Source organism: Podarcis bocagei (genome assembly GCF_964188305.1).
Source record: "Podarcis bocagei genome assembly, chromosome: 6".
Classification (NCBI taxonomy): domain Eukaryota; kingdom Metazoa; phylum Chordata; class Lepidosauria; order Squamata; family Lacertidae; genus Podarcis; species Podarcis bocagei.
In genome coordinates, this window is record NC_138130.1 from 100,427,113 (window position 1) to 100,446,629 (window position 19,517).

Here is a 19,517-nt window from a genome sequence, read left to right on the forward strand (position 1 = left end):
ACCAGAGCACGCCAGGCACTCCTGTCTTCCACTGCCTCCCACAGTTTGGTCAAACTCATGCTGGTAGCTTCGAGAACACTGTCCAACCATCTCATCCTCTGCCGTCCCCTTCTCCTTGTGCCCTCCATCTTTCCCAACATCAGGGTCTTTTCCAGGGAGTCTTCTCTTCTCATGAGGTGGCCAAAGTATTAGAGTCTCAGCTTCATGATCTGTCCTTCCAGTGAGCATTCAGGGCTGATTTCCTTCAGAATGGAGAGGTTTGATCTTCTTGCAGTCCATGGGACTCTCAAGAGTCTCCTCCAGCACCATAATTCAAAAGCATCAATTTTTTGGCGATCAGCCTTCTTTATGGTCCAGCTTTCACTTCCGTACATCACTACTGGGAAAACCAGAGCTTTAACTATACGGACCTTTGTCAGCAAGGTGATGTCTCTGCTTTTTAAGATGCTTTTTAAGATGGAGTTTTCCAAGAAAACTCCATGGACAAAGACAACAGGTACCGGCTTAGATGGGTTTAAAAGAGAATTGTATACATTTACAAAGGAGAGAGCTATCGATGGCTCCCAGCCACAATGGCTCTGCTCTGCCTCCACAGCTGGAGTCAACGGAATATCAGTTGCTGGAAACCGCAGCAGGGGAGAGGGGTCTTGGGTTCGAATCCTTCTTGTTGGTTTCTCAAAGGCAACTGTTTGAGCCACTGTGAGAACACGACGCTGGCCTAGATGGGCCACGGGTCTGGTCCCAGGTCGCAAGGAGGTTAGATTGGTCTCAACTAGGGCCAGGGCCTTTTCAGCGCTGGCCCCGACTTGGTGGAACACTCTGTCACAAGAGACCAGGGCCCTGCGGGATTTGACATCTTTCCGCAGGGCCTGTAAGGCTGTTCCACCTGGCCTTTGGTTTGGACTCAGTCTGACCCTTATGTTTCCCTTCCCTTTGGTCTTGATTTATTGGCTACTTTAAAATGAGGTTGCATTTTAAATTGCATTTTAACCTGTATTTTAAATTGGTTTCCCGCCCCCTATTATGCTTTTACTGTGATTTTATTGGGTGTTAGCCGCCCTGAGCTCAGCTCTGGCCAGGGAGGGCGGGGTATAAATAAAATCTATTATTATTATTATTATTATTATTATTATTATTATTATTATCATCATCATCATCATCATCATCATGCTCTTATCAGCTGAGCTGGTCAGCTGATTCCCAGCTCAATTCCACTCTGGCTAACCTAACTGCGCCTCCGATATCTCCCAATCTACTATACAGTGGGGGGGGGGTAAAGGGGAAGTATTTGATCCCCTGCTAAATTTGCCCGTTTGCCCTCTGATGAAGAAATGTCCAGTCCATAATTTTAATGGTAGGTTTATTGTAGCTGTGAGAGACAGAATAACAACAGGAAAACCCCCCAGAAACCCAGAAGATTCCCCACTGGTTGCAGGCTCCCGCAAACATTGTGTAGTTTAATAGTAATCTCTAGAGCACTTTGCATCCTTCCCTGCTGCTGTGATCCTTCTCAAAGCTCCCTTATTAACAGCGCTCCATCCTTTTACAGCATTTTACAGGGAAAATGTCTTTGACGTTTTAGACTGACATGGACGTTCCTTGGAGCCAAGACTGGTTGTGGGGTGCCACCTGCTGGACAAGTGTCACATGGCAGGTTTCATGCAGGCTCAATATTAAGAGAGGGGGAAATGGGGGGAGCTGTCACTTTTCCAGATGTTGGATTCCAGCCCCGCCCCCAGCCAGCATGCCCAATGGTCAGGGAGGGTGAGAGTTGCAGTCCAACATCAACTAGGGGATAACAGCCTCTCCAACAATCACGGAGAGCCAGAACAGTTGCAATAGCTCACTTGGAAGAGCGTGAGATTCTGTATCTCGGGGTTGTGGGTTTGAGCCCCACGTTGGGCAAAAGATTCCTGCATAGCAGGGGGTTGGACTAGATGACCCTCGTGGTCACCTTCAATCCTATGAAATACATTTTTCATTGAAAGTACAATTTATCATGTGTGTGTGTATATATATATATATATATATATATATATATATATATATATATACAGTGGTGCCTTGCAAGACGAAAAGAATCCGTTCCGCGAGTCTCTTCGTCTTGCGGTTTTTTCATCTTGCGAAGCAAGCCCATTAGCCGCTTAGCAGATTAGTGCTGTTAGCGGCTTAGCGGGCTTAGTGGATCAGCTGATAAGTGGCTTAGCGGATCAGCTGATAAGCGGCTTAGCGGATCAGCTGTTAAGCGGCTTAGCGGATCAGCTGATAAGCGGCTTAGCGGATCAGCTGATAAGTGGTTTAGCGGATCAGCTGTTAAGCGTCTTAGCGGATCAGCTGATAAGCGGCTTAGCGGATCAGCTGATAAGCGGCTTAGCAGATCAGCTGATAAGCGGCTTAGCGGATCAGCTGTTAAGTGGCTTAGTGGCTTAGGATCAGCTGATAAGCGGCTTAGCGGCTTGGGGAAAGGGGGGGGGAGGAACAAACCCCCGCAGGAACTCGCAAGACATTTTCGTCTTGCGAAGCAAGCCCATAGGAGATTCGTTTTGCGAAGCACCTCCAAAACGGAAAACCCTTTCGTCTAGCGGGTTTTCCGTCTTGCGAGCCATTCGTCTTGCGGGGCACCACTGTATATATATGAATGAAAGACAAGAGTGCCTGGTGTGCTCTGGTCCATGGGGTCACGAAGAGTTGGACATGACTAAAGGACTAAACAACAACAACAACAATGGAAAGAGATTGACTCTGCCAAGGAAACTGAAGAACGTTTTCAAGTATGCGACAATGGCAGTACGATTCTTAATAGCACAAGGATGGAAGAACGAGGAAACCCCAACAAAAGAACAGTGGCAAGAGAAACTGATGGACTATGCGGAATTGGCGAAATTGACACACAAACTGCGTGACAAGGACAACTGTGACTTTAAAGAGGAATGGGAACCTTTTACAAAGTACCTAAAGAAATAACAAAATGAACTGGACTCCTTGGCAGGTTTTGAATAAACATACACAATTTTATTATTGGTAACATATAGATAGATAAATTAAGGATCTTTACAACTTTATAATATGCAGAGAATAATGTGTACTGAAAAAAACAGAGAGGAGCTGAGGGAAGTCTGGGGGTGGGGTGGGGTTTTCTTTTCTTTTTGGGGGGAGGGGAAAATAGGGGGGAAATGAGGGGACATGTTTTTGATAAATTGTTATGTTGAAATTCTTAATAAAAAATATTTTTTTAAAAAAAGAGATGAAACCATTTCACCCCTGCAATTTTTCTAAGGACTGAGGGCTGTCGGAAGGGAGGAGGGGCAAAGAGCTCCCCCCCTCCGCAAAATCTCTTTTTTTTAAAAAAAGTTTTCTGTTTCTTTGTTTTTAATTTTTATTTATACTTTTCAGGTTTATACATTTCCTGAATTTTACAATCATTTCGACATTCCAAAAACTTGACTTCCTTCCCCCTCTTTCTGTGGGTCTTTAAAGTTATTTTTTCATATGTATCTTCTGCATATCCAGATTCATTTAATTTGCTCACTCGATTATCTACTTTAAATACATACTCTTGTTAAACAGCAGGTTGTTACAATAATCCTGCTAATGTTTTTATCTGTTTGCAATTGATCTGTAAATATTCAATAAACCATTTGCAATCTTTTGTAAAAAGTTTGTTATCTTGATTTCTTATTCTTCTGGTAAAGGTAAAGGTAAAGGTAAAGGTAAAGGGATCCCTGACCGTTAGGTCCAGTCGTGGCCGACTCTGGGGTTGCGGCGCTCATCTCGCTTTACTGGCTGAGGGAGCCAGCGTACAGCTTCCAGGTCATGTGGCCAGCAGGACTAAGCCGCTTCTGGTGAACCAGAGCAGCGCACGGAAACACCGTTTGCCTTCCCACCAGAGCGGTACCTATTTATCTACATGCACTTTGACGTGCTTTCGAACTGCTAGGTTGGCAGGAGCAGGGACCGAGCAATGGGAGCTCACCCCGTTGCGGGGATTCGAACCGGCGACCTTCTGATCGGCAAGCCCTAGGCTCTGTGGCTTAACCCACAGCGCCACCCGCGCCCCAATTCTTCTGGCAAGTTTCGCCATTTCTGCATATATTCCATACGTTTTTGTATCCATTCTTCCTTTGCTGGAACTTCTGCTTCTTTCCATTTGGGGGGCAGCTAACATTCTTGCTGCTGTATTAGCATACATGAATAAGTTCCTATACCGGGGGTCAGCAAGGTTTACCTCGCCTGGGCTGGTTCACTCCAGCGGAGATCCCGCCATGTGCTGGATCGTGTGTGTGTGTGTGTGTGAGTGAGTGAGTGTGCCCGCGATTTCCGGCATCTGCATCTGCACAGATGTGTTTTTCGGCGCTGTGGAAGTGTGTCCCAACGCCAGTTTTATTAAGTTGTGGGTGGACTTATCAGACAACACAGCGATTCTTCAAACAGCTCTTGTTTATTCACAGGCCAGAACAGAACTCAACTGAAGGGTTCAGCCAGCCTGCTTATATAGAGCTCCACTAGAACGCAACAGTAACAACTTTCTGTAACTATCCAATCACTGAACGTCACTTTCAATCCCTTCTTTGCATATGTGGACCTGAGTGAAAACTATCTACAGTATCCCCCTGCTGGCCCAGGGTGAGAACTTCAATACATAACAGGTTTAGCGCAGCGCGTGGGAACTCTGTGAGTGGGCGGCTCAGTTCAGGGGCAGCTTGGGAGCCAGTTAAATGACCCCCATGGACTGCTTGTGGCTCATGGGCCTTAGGTTGCCAACCCCTGTTCTATACAATTTAGATAGTTCTGTCCCTATACAGTGGACACTTGGGTTGTGAACGTGATCCGTGTGGGAGGCACGTTCGCAGCCTGCAGCATTCGCAACCAGCACCAGCGCGTCTGTGTATGTGTGAGTTGCGATTCGGCACTTCTCTTCTTTTTAAAAAAAAACTTTTAAAATTCAAAATTAGAACAAAACATTATCCAGGAACATATCATCCTTATATCCCCCCCCCATTTTTCCTCCCTCCCTCCCCCCACCCTCCCAAACAAAAGCTACCCGCCCCCACACACAGACTTCCCTCAGTTTCAGTCTTTGGTTTCTCCAATAATGCTGTTTTCTGCATGTTACAAAGCTGTATAGATCCTCAAAACTATTTAGCTGATTATTATCAATAAAAGCTTTGTGAATGTTTATTCAAAACCTGCCAAGGAGTCCAATTCCCTTTGTTGTGTCTTCAAATACTTTGTAAAGGGTTCCCATTCATCTTTAAAGTCACAGTTATCCTTGTCCCGTAGCTTATATGTCAGTTTTGTCAGTTCTGCATAGTCCATCAATTTTTCTTACCATGATTCTTTAGTTGGGGTTTCTTCAGTCTTCCATCCTTGTGCAATTAAAACTCTCGGGGCCGTTGTCGCATACATGAATATGTTTTCCAGCTTTTTTGGCAGATCTTTCCCTACAATCCCTAACAAAAATGCTTCAGGTTTTTAAAGAAATGTTAAATGGAACATTTTCTTCAATTCGTTGTATATCATTTCCCAAATTTTTAAAATTACATTACAATCCCACCACATATGATAGAATGTCCCCTCCTTTTCCTTACACTTCCCACATATATTTGAACGATTTAGTGCTTCTGCGCATGCACGACCTATGAAACCCAGAAGTAACCTGGTACTTCCGGGATTCGGAGCGCCCGTAACCTGAAAAAACGCAACCTGAAGCATCTGTAACCCGAGGTATGACTGTAATTTCCCAAAGGAAAGCTTCTGGTTTCTTTACAAAGGTTATTTTAAACACCCTCCACAAAATCTTCCACACTTACCGTGGCAGGGAAATAGTCCTTCATGTATCTCCAGGCTGCCCACTTCCGAATGAAGTGGATTCTCCTCCCGCCTTTGGTTGGCGTGTCCCAATCGCAGGCCCACCAGGCCGCGTACAGAGCGCTGATCAGCCAGAAGCGGGTGAAGAGGAGGCCGACGAAGATCGCGATGCAGCATTGTGCTACGAAAGGAAAGCACGTTGGTCAGGAGGAGGAAAGGGTGTCCTCAGAACAGGGCCCAGGCAGGAGGGCTTTTACCCCAGGAAGATGAGGGCAGTTATATTCAGCAGGGATTTTATATACATCCTAATAATAATAATAATAATAATAATAATAATAATAATAATAACAATAATTTATTTATACCCCGCCCATGTGGCTGGGTTTCCCCAGCCACTCCAGGTGGCTCCCAACAATATTAAAAACACAATCAAACATCAAACATTAAAAACTTCCCTAAACAGGGTTGCCTTCAGATGTCTTCTAAAAGTTAGATACAGTGGTACCTCAGGTTAAGTACTTAATTCGTTCCGGAGATCCGTACTGTCGGAAATCAAGCCTTTATCAGGAGAAACTGGCAACTCTCCCAGGCACCCGGCTTGGTCTCCTGTTGACCTCCCTGTCTGCTTTCCCGGCAAGATCCAGGCAGAGGTCGCGATAGGCGATCCTTCTCAGCGTGAGAAGAACACACCCCCTCTTTCCTGCCCCCCCCCCCGGGCAGGGGAAAGAGATAGACAGAAATGTATTTACATGCCTTTATTTCTGTCTTTGCAGCGTTACAGAAAACACGACTGCTCTCTTCAAACTCCAACAGCCGAGAGACAAACTCCTCCTGTACTTCCTGTACAGCTCATATTACACTCTGAGCTAATTCCAGTGCCCTCTGCACTGTGAATTGACTGTCCCGCTGTTTCCCACGGAACAGTCCCAACATTCCCATTATGTTTTGCTTTCAAGCTAGCAGTAGCTCGCGGCTGCATTGCTTCAATATCGTAACACGTACTTAACCTGAAACCGTTCTTAACCTGAAGCACCACTTTAGCTAATGGGGCCTCCTGCTGCTGCTGTGACGCCGGAGCACGATTTCTGTTCTCATCCTGAAGCAAAGTTCTTATCTTGAAGCACTATTTCTGGGTTAGCGGAGTCTGTAACCTGAAGCGTATGTAACCTGAGGTACCACTGTAGTTGCTTATTTCCTTGACATCTGATGGGAGGGCATTCCACAGGGTGGGCGCCACCACCAAGAAAGCCCTCTGCCTGGTTCCCTGTAACTTGGCTTCTTGCAGTGAGGGAACCACCAGAAGGCCCTCAGAGCTGGACCTCAGTGTCTGGGCTGAACTATGGGGGTGGAGACACTCCTTCAGGTATACTGGTCTGAGGACATTTAGGGCTTGTAAGGTCAGCACCAACACCAAAAACATGGGGAGTCAAAGTGGGAAACTCCTTGCAAGCAAAGGAACTAGCATCGAACAGGGAAGTTTGGTTCTCCTTCCCAGTCGTCTTTTTGTGGTAATTGGTTTGTTTCCCATCCTGATTTTTGAACAGGTATAGTATAGTCCTGGAACCTAGTTGCCCCTGGTGGTTGGGGGAAAAATAATGGCATATTTCTGAACTTTTCAACAAGCATATTGACTTGATGTTGTTGTAGTAGCTGTTTTTGTTGTAACTGATAACTTGCAAGGTGCAATGCTTGTTGCAGATTTGTTCTATGGCTTGGAAGTAAATTCTTGCTATACCATAATATTTACTGCATTGCAGCCTCCAAAGCAAATCTGTTTAAATTTGTATAAAGGTAAGCAGAACTTAAAAAGCAGAGACATCACGTTGCCAACAAAGGTCAGTATAGTTAAAGCTATGGTTTCCCCAGTAGTGATGTACGGAAGTGAGAGCTGGACCATAAAGAAGGCTGATCGCCGAAGAATGGATGCTTTTGAATTCTGGTGCTGGAGGAGATTCTTGAGAGTCCCATGGACTGCAAGAAGATCAAACCGATCCATTCTTAAGGGAATCAGCCCTGAGTGCTCACTGGAAGGACAGATCGTGAAGCTGAGGCTACAATACTTTGGCCACCTCATGAGAAGTGAAGACTCCCTGGAAAAGACCCTGATGTTGGGAAAGATGGAGGGCACAAGGAGAAGGGGACGACAGAGGACGAGATGGTTGGACAGTGTTCTCGAAGCTACCAGCATGAGTTTGACCAAACTGCGGGAGGCAGTGGAAGACAGGAGTGCCTGGCGCGCTCTGGTCCATGGGGTCATGAAGAGTCGGACACGACTAAATGACTAAACAACAACAACAAAAGTAGAACTATCCAACTGTGATAAGATAAGATTGCTGATCTGTGAAAAGGAAACGTGAAAACCTATGCTGTTGTATGAATTTGTTCTGAGAACTTAATTGTACTGGAACAGCAGTTAAAATATATGATACCTGAACCAACAAAAAGAAGGAGGAGGAGGAGGAGGAGGAGGAGGAGGAGGAGGAGGAGGAGGAGGAGGAGGAGGAGGAGGAGGAGGAAAGAAATAAAGTTTTCTGAGCTCCTGCAAACAATATGCAACATCCTGGGGGAAGGAGCTTCGCCACCTTGCAAAACCTGGGTACATCCTTTCAAATCTCCTGATTCTGCTGTTGGAAATAATGTTGGTGCTGATGATTTGTTAAATTTGTACACTGCCCTATACCCCTAGACCTCTGGCTGGCTCGTAACATAAAAATTACGATATACAACTAGGGGTCCTCCTGTCGACTCTCTCCCGGATCCTGCAATATATTAGGGGAAACTCCTGCAAAAGTGTGTACATTAGACAAAACTGCCTACAAAAGGCATGCACCGAAACGCCGGCACCTTTTCATGGAGTTTTTTCTTTCAAGAATGAAATCACAAACTGCTGCATATATGTGGAAAACTCAATTTAAGACAGGAGAAACGGGTGACTGACGTTGACACACTTCAGCCATCCCTACTTAATGTTGGGGTGAGCATTACCTTTTGAATTTTAGTTGAGATTCCCGCATTGCAGGGGTTGGACTAGATGACCCCTGGGTCCCTTCCAACTCTACAATTTTTGATTTTATGAATTTGCTGCCTGTTGTGTTCATGACACAGGAGCTGACCAGTTGCAGGACAATTTATTTATTTTTATTTTTTAAAAGATCAGTCTGTTGCAAAACGCCGCCTTCTGTAAGCTGCCTCATTTTATGATTGTTCAGAGCCCAAAGTACAAGTCGGGAGGAGATACTATGTCCTTGCCCTTGTCCCAGCTGACTGATGATTAATCAGGATCCATTGAGTCTTGCCAGCCCTTCGGATGCTTGCGAGAATTGTTAGGCAAGACTGGGGGTGAGATTTCCTCCATGGGGCAAGAAGCAGGCCTGCCTTCCAGCTTGCAAAACTCAGCCCTAACTTGACCCGCTGTTTCCCAGACGTTTCTAAGTACGCGAGGAGAGCTCTCCGCTGGGTCAGATCATCAAGTGAAGAAGACATGAGTGAAACCACTCTCCCGTTCTTGTTCTCCACTCCTCAGACCTTTGGTCTCCTCCAGATTCCTTGAGCTGGCACCCAACAGATGTTTTGTACTACAGCTCCCTGGCTGGGGCTGATGGGAACTTTGACCCAAAACATCTGGAGGGCTTTTTCAGACTACTTAAATAATAGTAATAAAAATAATTTGTTATTTATATCCCACCCATCTGGCTGGGTTTCCCCAGCCACTCTGGGCGGCTTCCACAAATACCAAAAATACACTAAAATGTCACACATTAAAAACTTCCCTGAACAGGGCTGCCTTCAGATGTCTTCTGAATGTCAGGTAGTTGCTTATCGCTTTGACATCTGATGGGAGGGCGTTCCACAGGGCGGGTGCCACTACCGAGAAGGCCCTCTGCCTGGTTCCCTGTAGCTTTGCTTCTCACAATGAGGGAACCGCCAGAAGGCCCTCAGCGCTGGACCTCAGCGTCTGGGCAGAACGATGGGGGTGGAGACGCTCCTTCAGGTATAACGCTCCTTCAGGTATACTTAAAGAAATACTCTAGTGCAGGCTTCCTCAAACTCAGCCCTCCAGATGTTTTGAGACTACAATTCCCATCATCCCTGACCACTGGTCCTGCTAGCTAGGGATCATGGGAGTTGTAGGCTGAAAACATCTGGAGGGCCGAGTTTGAGGAAGCCGGCTATAGTCCAACGACCTTGCAAGCAGGATTTGAGCTTATGAGCAACAGAAGCAATCAGATTATAATATTGTGGTTATGATTGGATAGAAAACAGGGTGCAGGAGAAGGGGAGAAAAAACAACTTTACGGAAAACAGGGTGTGAAGGCAATAAAAATTAATCTGTGGCCTTTCTAAACCGTGGGGGATATTGTTTTTGTTTGCAATTATGGTGTGTATTTTGGTGTTTTCGTGTTGCAAACCACCCAGTGGATGAAACTGAATGAATAAAAACAAAAGGCTTCCTTTGTCCTTTCAACAAAAGGGACACGCACCGTCCGTTTTCCATTTCGTTTCATTTTGCACTAACGGCGGTCCCTTTCGCGAACATGCTGTTTTGGAATCACTGTCCTCCTTCGAAAGGGACCACACAGGAGAAGCTGAGGGTAGCAGCCGCTGGTTTTCGTGCCAGCGAGGGGCATCCCATGCTTGCCTCACACGGCGAGGCCCCCTTTGCTTCCCTCGTGTAACCACAGCAACGGCTGAGAGCGGCAGAGCCGAGCGGCTGCCACCGAGCCCATCTGCTAACGGGCAGAATGGCTGGCATCAGTCGTGCCGTGGAGAGAGAGAGAGAAAGAGGCTGAAGCATCCAGACAAACAGATCAATTTTCCCAAAGCAGGCGGACAAAGAGGATGTCCCAAGGGAACGAGGCCACATTCACACACACAGACACACCGCACTCACTTCCATTTAACACAGGGCTGGGGAACATTTTCGGAGGTCCGCATTCCTTTCAGAACAACATCCCAAGAGCCATATCCCATTGGAGGGCGGAGACTCAAATGTAATTTTATTATTACAGTCGTACCTTGGATCTGCATAATCCAGCGCATGTTTGTAATTTGGTCTCTGGTTCCTCTGCCCCTTTGAAATCCAGCTTGCACTTCTGGGAGTTCTCGGTCCACATACTGCTTAAGCCTGCCTTGTAGAATTTTAAGCATAACCTTGCTAGCGTGTGAAATGAGTGCAATTGTGCGGTAGTTAGAGCATTCTTTGGCATTGATGTATGGAAGTGAGAGCTGGACCATAAAGAAGGCTAATCGCCGAAGAATGGATGCTTTTGAATTCTGGTGCTGGAGGAGACTCTTGAGAGTCCCATGGACTGCAAGAAGATCAAACCGATCCATTCTGAAGGAAATCAGCCCTGAGTGCTCACTGGAAGGACAGATCCTGAAGCTGAGGCTCCAATACTTTGGCCACCTCATGAGAAGAGAAGACTCCCTGGAAAAAACCCTGATGTTGGGAAAGATGGAGGGCACAGGGGGTCACGAAGAGTCAGTTGGACACCAGGAGCTTTCTGCAGCCAATCAGAAGCCACGCTTTGGTGTCCGAACGTTTTGGAAGTTGAACGGACTTCCGGAATGGATTCCGTTCGACTTCCAGGGTACTACTGCATTATTATTTTACTTGTGTAGAATAGGCTAGACTGCAGAGACATTTGTCAAACCCTCTCTCTATCCAGGCAAGCAAGAATCATTTCCAGATTTCGAGGACACAGTCCAGACATGTGAAATTCATGGAGGAGAGAGCTAGCAATGGTGGCCAGCCACGATGGTTAGAGATGGCACCTGAGGGACGCAGGTGGCGCTGTGGTCTAAACCACTGAGCCTTTTGGGCTTGCCGATCGGAAGGCTGGCGGTTCAACTCCCCACAACGGGGTGAGCTCCCATTGCTCTGTCCCAGCTCCTGCCAACCTAGCAGTTTGAAAGCACGCCAGTGCAAGTAGATAAATAGGTACCACTGCGGCGGGAAGGCTAAACAGTGTTTCCGTACGCTCTGGTTTCCATCACTGTGTTCCGTTGCGCCAGAAGCAGTTTAGTGCTGCTGGCCAGATGACTCGGAAAGCCGGCTGTGGACAAATGCCGGCTCTCTAGGCCTGAAAGCAAGAAGAGCGCCACAACCCCATAGTCAACTTTGACTGGACTTAAACCATCCAGGGGTCCTTTACCTTTTACCTAGATGGCACCTGTCTAATATTCAAGGGGAGGGGAGTTCCAAAGGGCAGGCCACCACACTAAAAGCCAGATTCCTACATTGTGTGGAACGGACCTCCTGATAGGCTGGTACCCGCAGGAGGCCCTCACCTGCAGAGTGCTTGGTTTGGGCATATAAGGGGTGAGGCAATCTTCTAAGCATCCTGATCCCAAGCTGTTTGGTGCAGCTGGGCTGAATGGTTTGCAAGCTCCAACCACCAGCCGATCGTGCAGGCAAAAAATGCATTGCCCGGTGTCGTCATGACATCCAGGGATGGGCATGGGGTGGGACTATCCACCTCTTAAATGTGGCCTGCAAAGGGAAGAGAAGGAATGATCTGGTCCACAGCTGCTTCCGCATCCCTAGACATGAACTGTATCACTTTCTTGGGTGGAATATTGCATGGGAGGGGTAATGCCATCATTGGGACCCTAGCAGACCCATGCTTGGAATCACATCGCTGGGCTAGATCCACCTGACCCCATCCATTGTTTGCTTAGTTTTCTCCCCTGCTGCCTCATTCCGTTTCCTCCGGAAAACACTCCGTACTCCTACGAGCTTCCTAAGCCACTACTTTCCTCTCCCTAACTTGTCGCCTTGGAAACTGCAAGCATCTCCTCTCCCCTCCACTCAATATTGGCCAGCGTGAAACATTGCTCTGTTGCACCACAATGAATGATCTTCCTCAAAAACGAGGCATCAGATTCTTAACTTCCAAATGTCTGAGCTCACAGTCAAAAAGTGGTCTGCTGGCCACATAGGACTCTCATTTTTCAGATCGGGCAGAGTTCACCTTTAGCAGGTGCTCAGTATGTAGGATTTAAGCAAACGAAACTTCAGTGGATGGCAGTCCATTTGGACCACAAGACACAGCCCTATGAACCTCAGTCTGCTTCCACCTGCCTACTTAGTTTTAACCTGCACAGGAGATGCCCTCCTCCATCTCTCCATCCTCCTCCATCATCTCCTCCTCCATCTCTGTCATAATGCCATGGTAGAGAAGAACATCAGAGAGGGCTGCTCAATCAGACTGTCTCGCCAGAGTGGTGCATGCCCTGGTCATCTCCCGCTTGGACTACTGCCATGTGCTCTACGTGGGGCTACCATTGAAGGTGACCCGGAAACTGCAATTAATCCAGAATGCGGCAGCTAGACTGGTGACTGGGAGTGGCCACCGGGACCATATAACACTGGTCCCAAAAGACCTACGTTGGCTCCCAGTACGTTTCCAAGCACAATTCAAAGTGTTGGTGCTGACCTTGAAAGTCCTAAATGGCCTCGGTCCAGTATATCTGAAGGAGCAGCTCCACCCCCATCGTTCTGCCCAGACACCGAGGTCCAGCTCCGAGGGCCTTCTGGCGGTTCCCTCCCTATGAGAAGAGAGGCTACAGGGAACCAGGCAGAGGGCCTTCTCGGTAGTGGCGCCCTCCCTGTGGAACCCCCTCCCATCAGATATCAAGGAAATAAACAACTATCTGTCTTTTAGAAGACATCTGAAGGCAGCCCTGTTTAGGGAAGTTTTTAATGTTTGATGTTTTATCGTTTTATTATTATTATCATCAATAATATTCTGTTGGGAGCTGCCCAGATTGGCTGAGGAAACCCAGCCAGATGCGTGGGGTATAAACAATAACAATAACAACAACAACAACAACAACATACCGTATTTTTTGCTCCGTAACACTCACTTTTTTCCTCCTAGAAAGTAAGGGGAAATGTCTGTGCGTGTTATGGAGCGAATGCCTATGGGTGGCGGGGGGGATCTGCTGCAGTCATGAGCAGAGGATCCATGGTTCCCCTTCCTTCCCTCCTCCGTGGCTCGCTTTGAAACAGCAAAGCGGGAGAAGAGCCGCTGAGTGGGGAGGAGAGAGGGACAGAGAGCCTGCTTGCTTTAAAGGAGCAAAGCGGGAGAGGAGAGGAGCCGCTTACACATGTGTAAGTGGCTCCTGACCGGTTGGCTCCTTTAAAGCAAGCACGCTCTCTGTCCCTCTCCCCTCCCCACTCAGCTCGCTAAATAGCAGCAAAGTTTTTCAGCTCGCTAAGCCGGGGAGGAGGGAGAGAAGCAGAGCCTGCTTGCTTCAAAGGAGCAAAGCGGGAGAGGAGAGGAGCCTTCTCCTCTTATATCCCTCTTCTGCCTTATTAGCAGCATCCTTCTCCACACACCCCACGCGTGTTCCTTGTCCCTTGAGTGCTTTCCCTTCCCTCCCCACTTAAAACGTGGATACAAAGCATGGATCCACATGGATCCTCAGGATTTTTGCATTGGGCTACCCCAAACTCACCGTCAGATCACATGTCTGTGGCCACAGCATGAACCACAAAAATCATACATCCACTGTTTCGTTTAGAATATTTTTTTTTCCTTGTTAATGGGCTAGATCGACGGGATAATAAGGACTGACAAAACCTGGAACCAGGAGGAAAGGACGTTGGATGAAGATTGGATCTGTTTGTATCTTTTTTTTCTACCATTAGAACTGTTTTATAAAATTGATGAATGTCAGAAAAATGTTGGAATGAAATTACTTGGCTTTAGTAAAGATGTTTAAAGAATTATGAAAGAATATTATGGTTATGAGAAATTGGTAAGGATAAGACTTAAGTTTTAAGTTTTAAGGTTTATTTTATCATAGTAAGATAAGATTAAAACAGTTTAGGGTAATGTAATGACAGAATATTATGAAATATGGAAAGGATTTGCTGGAATAATTAATAACTAGGATACAAAGAAAGGGAGGAGGAGGAGGTCAAAGAAAGAAGGTAATGACAGTTGAGGATTTGAGAATAATGAATTTGTTTTTAAATGTTTTTAATTGTTTGTGATGTATTTTTGTATTTTTTGTGTGTGTCACTTTTTCTTATTTTTGAATTTGTATTCATATGGTTGGAAGGGTTTTTTCCCCCTACTTTGTTAACTATTTTTATTTTGTACTTTCTGCTGCTTTTATTTTATTTTGTAATACTTTGAAAATTTCAATAAATATCTTATAAAAAAATAGAATATTTTTTTTCTTGTTTTCCTCCTCTAAAAACTATGTGCGTGTTATAGTCGGGTGCATGTTATAGAGCAAAAAATACGGCAATTAATTTCGTTCAGCATCCTATAGTTGAGCAAACCCGTTTAAAGCACTGCCGCAAGGTTTAAGGGAGTGTGGAGGTTCTTAATACGGAGGTTTAGCAAACCATATGAAGCACCATCACCTTCTTTTAAAAGGGGTGGGGACTTGGGGTGTGAGTGGGAGGGGCCTGAAGCAAAAAGGGGCGGGGTGAGCTGTGGGGGGGGATAACCGAGGGGGTGGGCGAGGTGTAAAGAAGAGGGGGTTCTGTATGTGACAAATCCACTCCCGAACTACGGAGGGGGGGGGGTTGCGGGCGCACGCCCCTGTTTAGGGAAGCTTTTAATGTTTGATGTATCATAGTATTTTAATATTCTTTTGGAAGCCGCCCAGAGTGGCTGGGGAAACCCAGCCAGATGGGCGGGGTATAAATAATAAATTATTATTATTATTATTCACACTCTCGCGGGGCTGGCTCCAGCCCCGCGGGACTCAGGGAGCTCATTAATATTCATATCAGGTAGCGCCAGCCAATGGGCTGGCGCGGGGGCGGGGCTACCTGGGGGCACTTAAGGTCAGGGCAGCCCCGGCTCGCCCCTTTTCCTCCTCGGCAGCAGGCGCGGTTTCCCACCCACCCACCCTTTAGGTAGGCATTCTGACTTTGCTATGGGCTTCGGCTGGTCGCCGCAAGGGGCCTGGTAGGAGTTTTTCCATTTGGCTAATTGGCTGTATTTTGAAGCCACTTGGTTTTTTCGCCTACCTCGTAGCAAAACGTCACAACTCTCTGGTTTTGGCCGGGGTATTGTTAGGCAAATGAGGACGGGGGGGGGGGAGGATCGCCATCACCTCCCCCCAATGCTTGGAGGGTAGTTCGTTAAAGGACTCCGGGGGGCGTCGCCTCGTCCGAAACCTATGGAGGCTAGGGCCTAAAGCGCACTCCCGAGTGGTAACCCCTTGGGGAGCGTCTACGGATGTACATCTGGGGGGCTCCCCCTGTTGGTGCTTAACCCTCCCCGGTTAGACCGGATAGACTGTTAGGGCCAATGCCTAAGGCCAATACCGCTCTTACCTGTAATCAATAAAGTTGTGGCCATTTTTCGCCCATCAAGCTAAATTCTGGTGTCTGGTGTCGTTATTTATTCATCTATGGGAGGGGGCGGGTATCGCCACGCAACAGCAGTCAGAATATTATATGCACAGAAACGGAAAGAAGAGCAGGTTGCAACGAAGGAGGAGTGTGGCTTTTGAAAGCAATGGGCTATGCAGAAATGGCAAAGCTGACAGCGAAACTGAGAGATCAAAATGGGGAACTTTTTAGTAGAAGGGTGGAGACCTTTCGTGGACTATTAAAAAACAACAACACCACTATAGTCAAATGAAATTGTGGGCAGGATTCGAGATGAAAGCGGTGGAAGAAAAACGATAGAGTAACGGTAATAGAGAAACCTTTTTGTAAGAGATATAATGCAGTGAGGAAGGTTTGAGTAAAAGCACTGCGGAGACGGGAAGTCCATTTATCAAACTATGTAATGATATGAAGATCCTTGTGAAAATGTTTGGAAAAAATTAATTAAAAATTGTACTGGGAAAAGGGGTAGCGGTGGGGAAGGACAAAGGGGTAGCTGGGGTTGGAGACCGGAACAAGCTGGCGTGGCGGTCCCTAGTTCAGAGCTTTCTGTGTGTCACAACACATTAGTGTGTCGGCGTGTCCTCACGAAACCCACGGGGCTAGATAGGGGTTTGGTCATGTTGTTCTGATGCCTGATTATCGTCTTCCAAAGCAACTACTCTATTCCGAACTTAAAAATGGAAAGCGTAATGCTGGTGGTCAACTAAAGGGGTTTAAAGACTCTCTCAAGGCAAATCTTTAAAAATGTAGCATAAACACCAACAACTGGGAAACAGTGGCCTTCGAGCGCTCCAGTTGGAGAACAGCCTTTACCAAAGGTGTCATGGGCTTTGAAGACACTCGAACTCAGGACAAAAGGGAGAAATGTGCTAAGAGGAAGCCATGCTTGGCAAATCCACACCATGATCAACTTCCGCCCAGAAACCAGTGTCCCCACTGTGGAAGGACGTATGGATCCAGAATTGGCCTCCACAGTCACTTGTGGACTCACTGTTAAACCTGTGTTTATGGAAGACAATCTTACTTGAATACGAGTGATCACCAAAGAAGAAGTCTAACCTCCGGTTTGCTATTACAGTGGTACCTCAGGTTACATACGCTTCAGGTTACATACGCTTCAGGTTACAGACTCCGCTAACCCAGAAATAGTACCTCGGGTTAAGAACTTTGCTTCAGGATGAGAACAGAAATCGCACGGTGGCGGCATAGCAGCAGTGGGAGCCCCCATTAGCTAAAGTGGTGCTTCTGGTTAAGAACAGTTTCAGGTTAAGAACGGACCTCCGGAACGAATTAAGTACTTGAGGTACCCCTGTACTGTGTCGCAAAATGATGCATGTCTAAAAAAGTGTGCCACTGACATGAGAAGTTTGGAAATCTCTGTCCTAGTTAGAGAAGAAAACCACCTTAGCTTAGGGTGTCTTAGTGCACTGCAAAATACGGTGCGAATCCCGCCAGGAGCAAAGACGGGATGTAAACAAATATATATTAAGAACAGTGCTACCGCAGGCACGCACCACTCTGATCTTCCTGAGGCATCTGTAAATACAGATTAGCACCTAGAAATGCGATACAAATATGTGCCCTGCCTACTAATTCTCTTCGTGTTGGGGGATTTCTCAAGGAGTCAGACCAGTAAGAAACCTACAGATCTTGCTCTTTGCGCACGGCGACACAGAAAGGCTGCCATGAAACTGTTGTTGCTAAGTCAGGAATACGAACCTCTCCATCTCCTATGGGTGAAAAGAAGTTCATTTAGAGAACTTCATGGGACTCTTTCCAGCAAGATCACCGTCCTGTTCCCACCTGCTGTTGTGATCTAGTTAAGCAAAATGGCTATGGCTGCAGTCCTAACCTCACTTCCCTAGGCAAAACCCACTGAATTCAAGTAGGACTGACTTCTGAGTAGATGTGGTTAGGATCAAACTGGCAGTGTCTCAGAAATATTTAGTAGTTGAAATAAATTAAAGGAATTCTTTAAGAAGATAGTTAAGAAGACTCTTCTTAAAAACCTAAGAACCCCATTAAAAGAATCAAGTCTTGAAAAAAGTTATACGATCTAAGAAAGTCTTTAAAAGAAGACTTTCCAAAAGAATTTAAAAATCATAGTGTGGCGCCAACTGAGTACAGTAGTTTTAGGTATAAGCTTTCGTGTACATGCAGATACTGTCAGATGAGGCTATCTGATGAGAAACAAAACTATAAAGTAGAATGAGTACAGTTGCATGTGGGTGAAAATAACAAAGTCCAAGTAAAGACTGTCTGTGTTATCTACATAAATTAAAAATTTGTCCGGTAGCTCCTTAGAGACCAACTAAGTTTGTTCTGTATGCTTGCACACTTCTTCAAATACCTCAGATACGTGTCTAAAAAGTGTGCATGCACACGAAAGCTTATACATAAAACTACTCAGTTGGTCTCTAAGGTGCTACCTTATAATTTTTAAATTCTTCTGGAAGGATTCTTTTAAAGACTTTCTTAGATCATATAACTTTTTTGAAGACTTGGTTCTTTTAAAGGAGTTTTTAAGAAGAGTCTTCTTAACTATCTTCTTAAAGAATTGTTTTAATTTATTTCGACTACAGCAGACCAACACAGCTACCTGCTTGAATCAAATATTTAGTAGGGTTTTGTTTTGTCTTACCTAGACCCAGGAAACTGAAGACCCACTGGAGAACGGAAGCCGTCTGGAGCCTCCTTTCTAAAGGGATGGAGCGGGGAGCAAATTCGACCTTCATTGCGGCGCGTGGCTTCAAACTGGATGGCAAAGGACTCTCCACGGACGAGCGAAGGAAATGGGAAAGAGCAAAGTCTCTGCTGACGCAGAATTAAAGGAGTGGTTTGCAGGGAGCAATTAACGTGGGAGTGGATTACGCCTATCCCATGGAACGGATCAAGTGTTCCAGTGTGCATTAGGAAACACGGATCAAGTGTTCCTGTGTGCATTGATTTAAGAAAGGTAGCTAAGCCATCGAGCCAAGGAGCAGAGAGTATCGGCAGAGACCTGTCTAGTCCAGCACGTGGTCTAAACCACTGAGCCTCTTGGGTAGGGGTCAGCAATTTTTTTCAGCAGGGGGCCGGTCTACTGTCCCTCAGAGCTTGTGGTGGACCGGACTAACTTTTTTGGGTGGGGAAATGAACAAATTCCTTTTCCCAGTAGTGATGTATGGAAGTGAGAGCTGGACCATAAAGAAGGCTGATCGCTGAAAAATTGATGCTTTTGAATTCTGGTGCTGGAGGAGACTCTTGAGAGTCCCATGGACTGCAAGAAGATCAAACCTCTCCATTCTGAAGGAAATCAGCCCTGAGTGCTCACTGGAAGGACAGATCCTGAAGCTGAGGCTCC

At 46.3% G+C, this 19,517-nt stretch overlaps 1 protein-coding gene across 1 annotated transcript in view; it reads right to left on the minus strand.

Moving 5' to 3' along the window:
- The window catches only part of MOGAT2 (monoacylglycerol O-acyltransferase 2), a 40,465-nt gene extending 21,507 nt beyond the window's left edge, over positions 1-18,958 (minus strand). The window contains exons 1-2 of the mRNA XM_081197444.1: positions 18,816-18,958; positions 5,811-5,989 (exon numbers count right to left, since the gene is read on the minus strand). Of these exons, the coding sequence (XP_081053570.1) occupies positions 5,811-5,989; positions 18,816-18,909 (273 nt within the window). The 5' untranslated portion in view covers positions 18,910-18,958. The remainder of the gene's footprint in view (positions 1-5,810; positions 5,990-18,815) is intronic.
- Between the last annotated feature and the right edge of the window lie 559 nt (positions 18,959-19,517).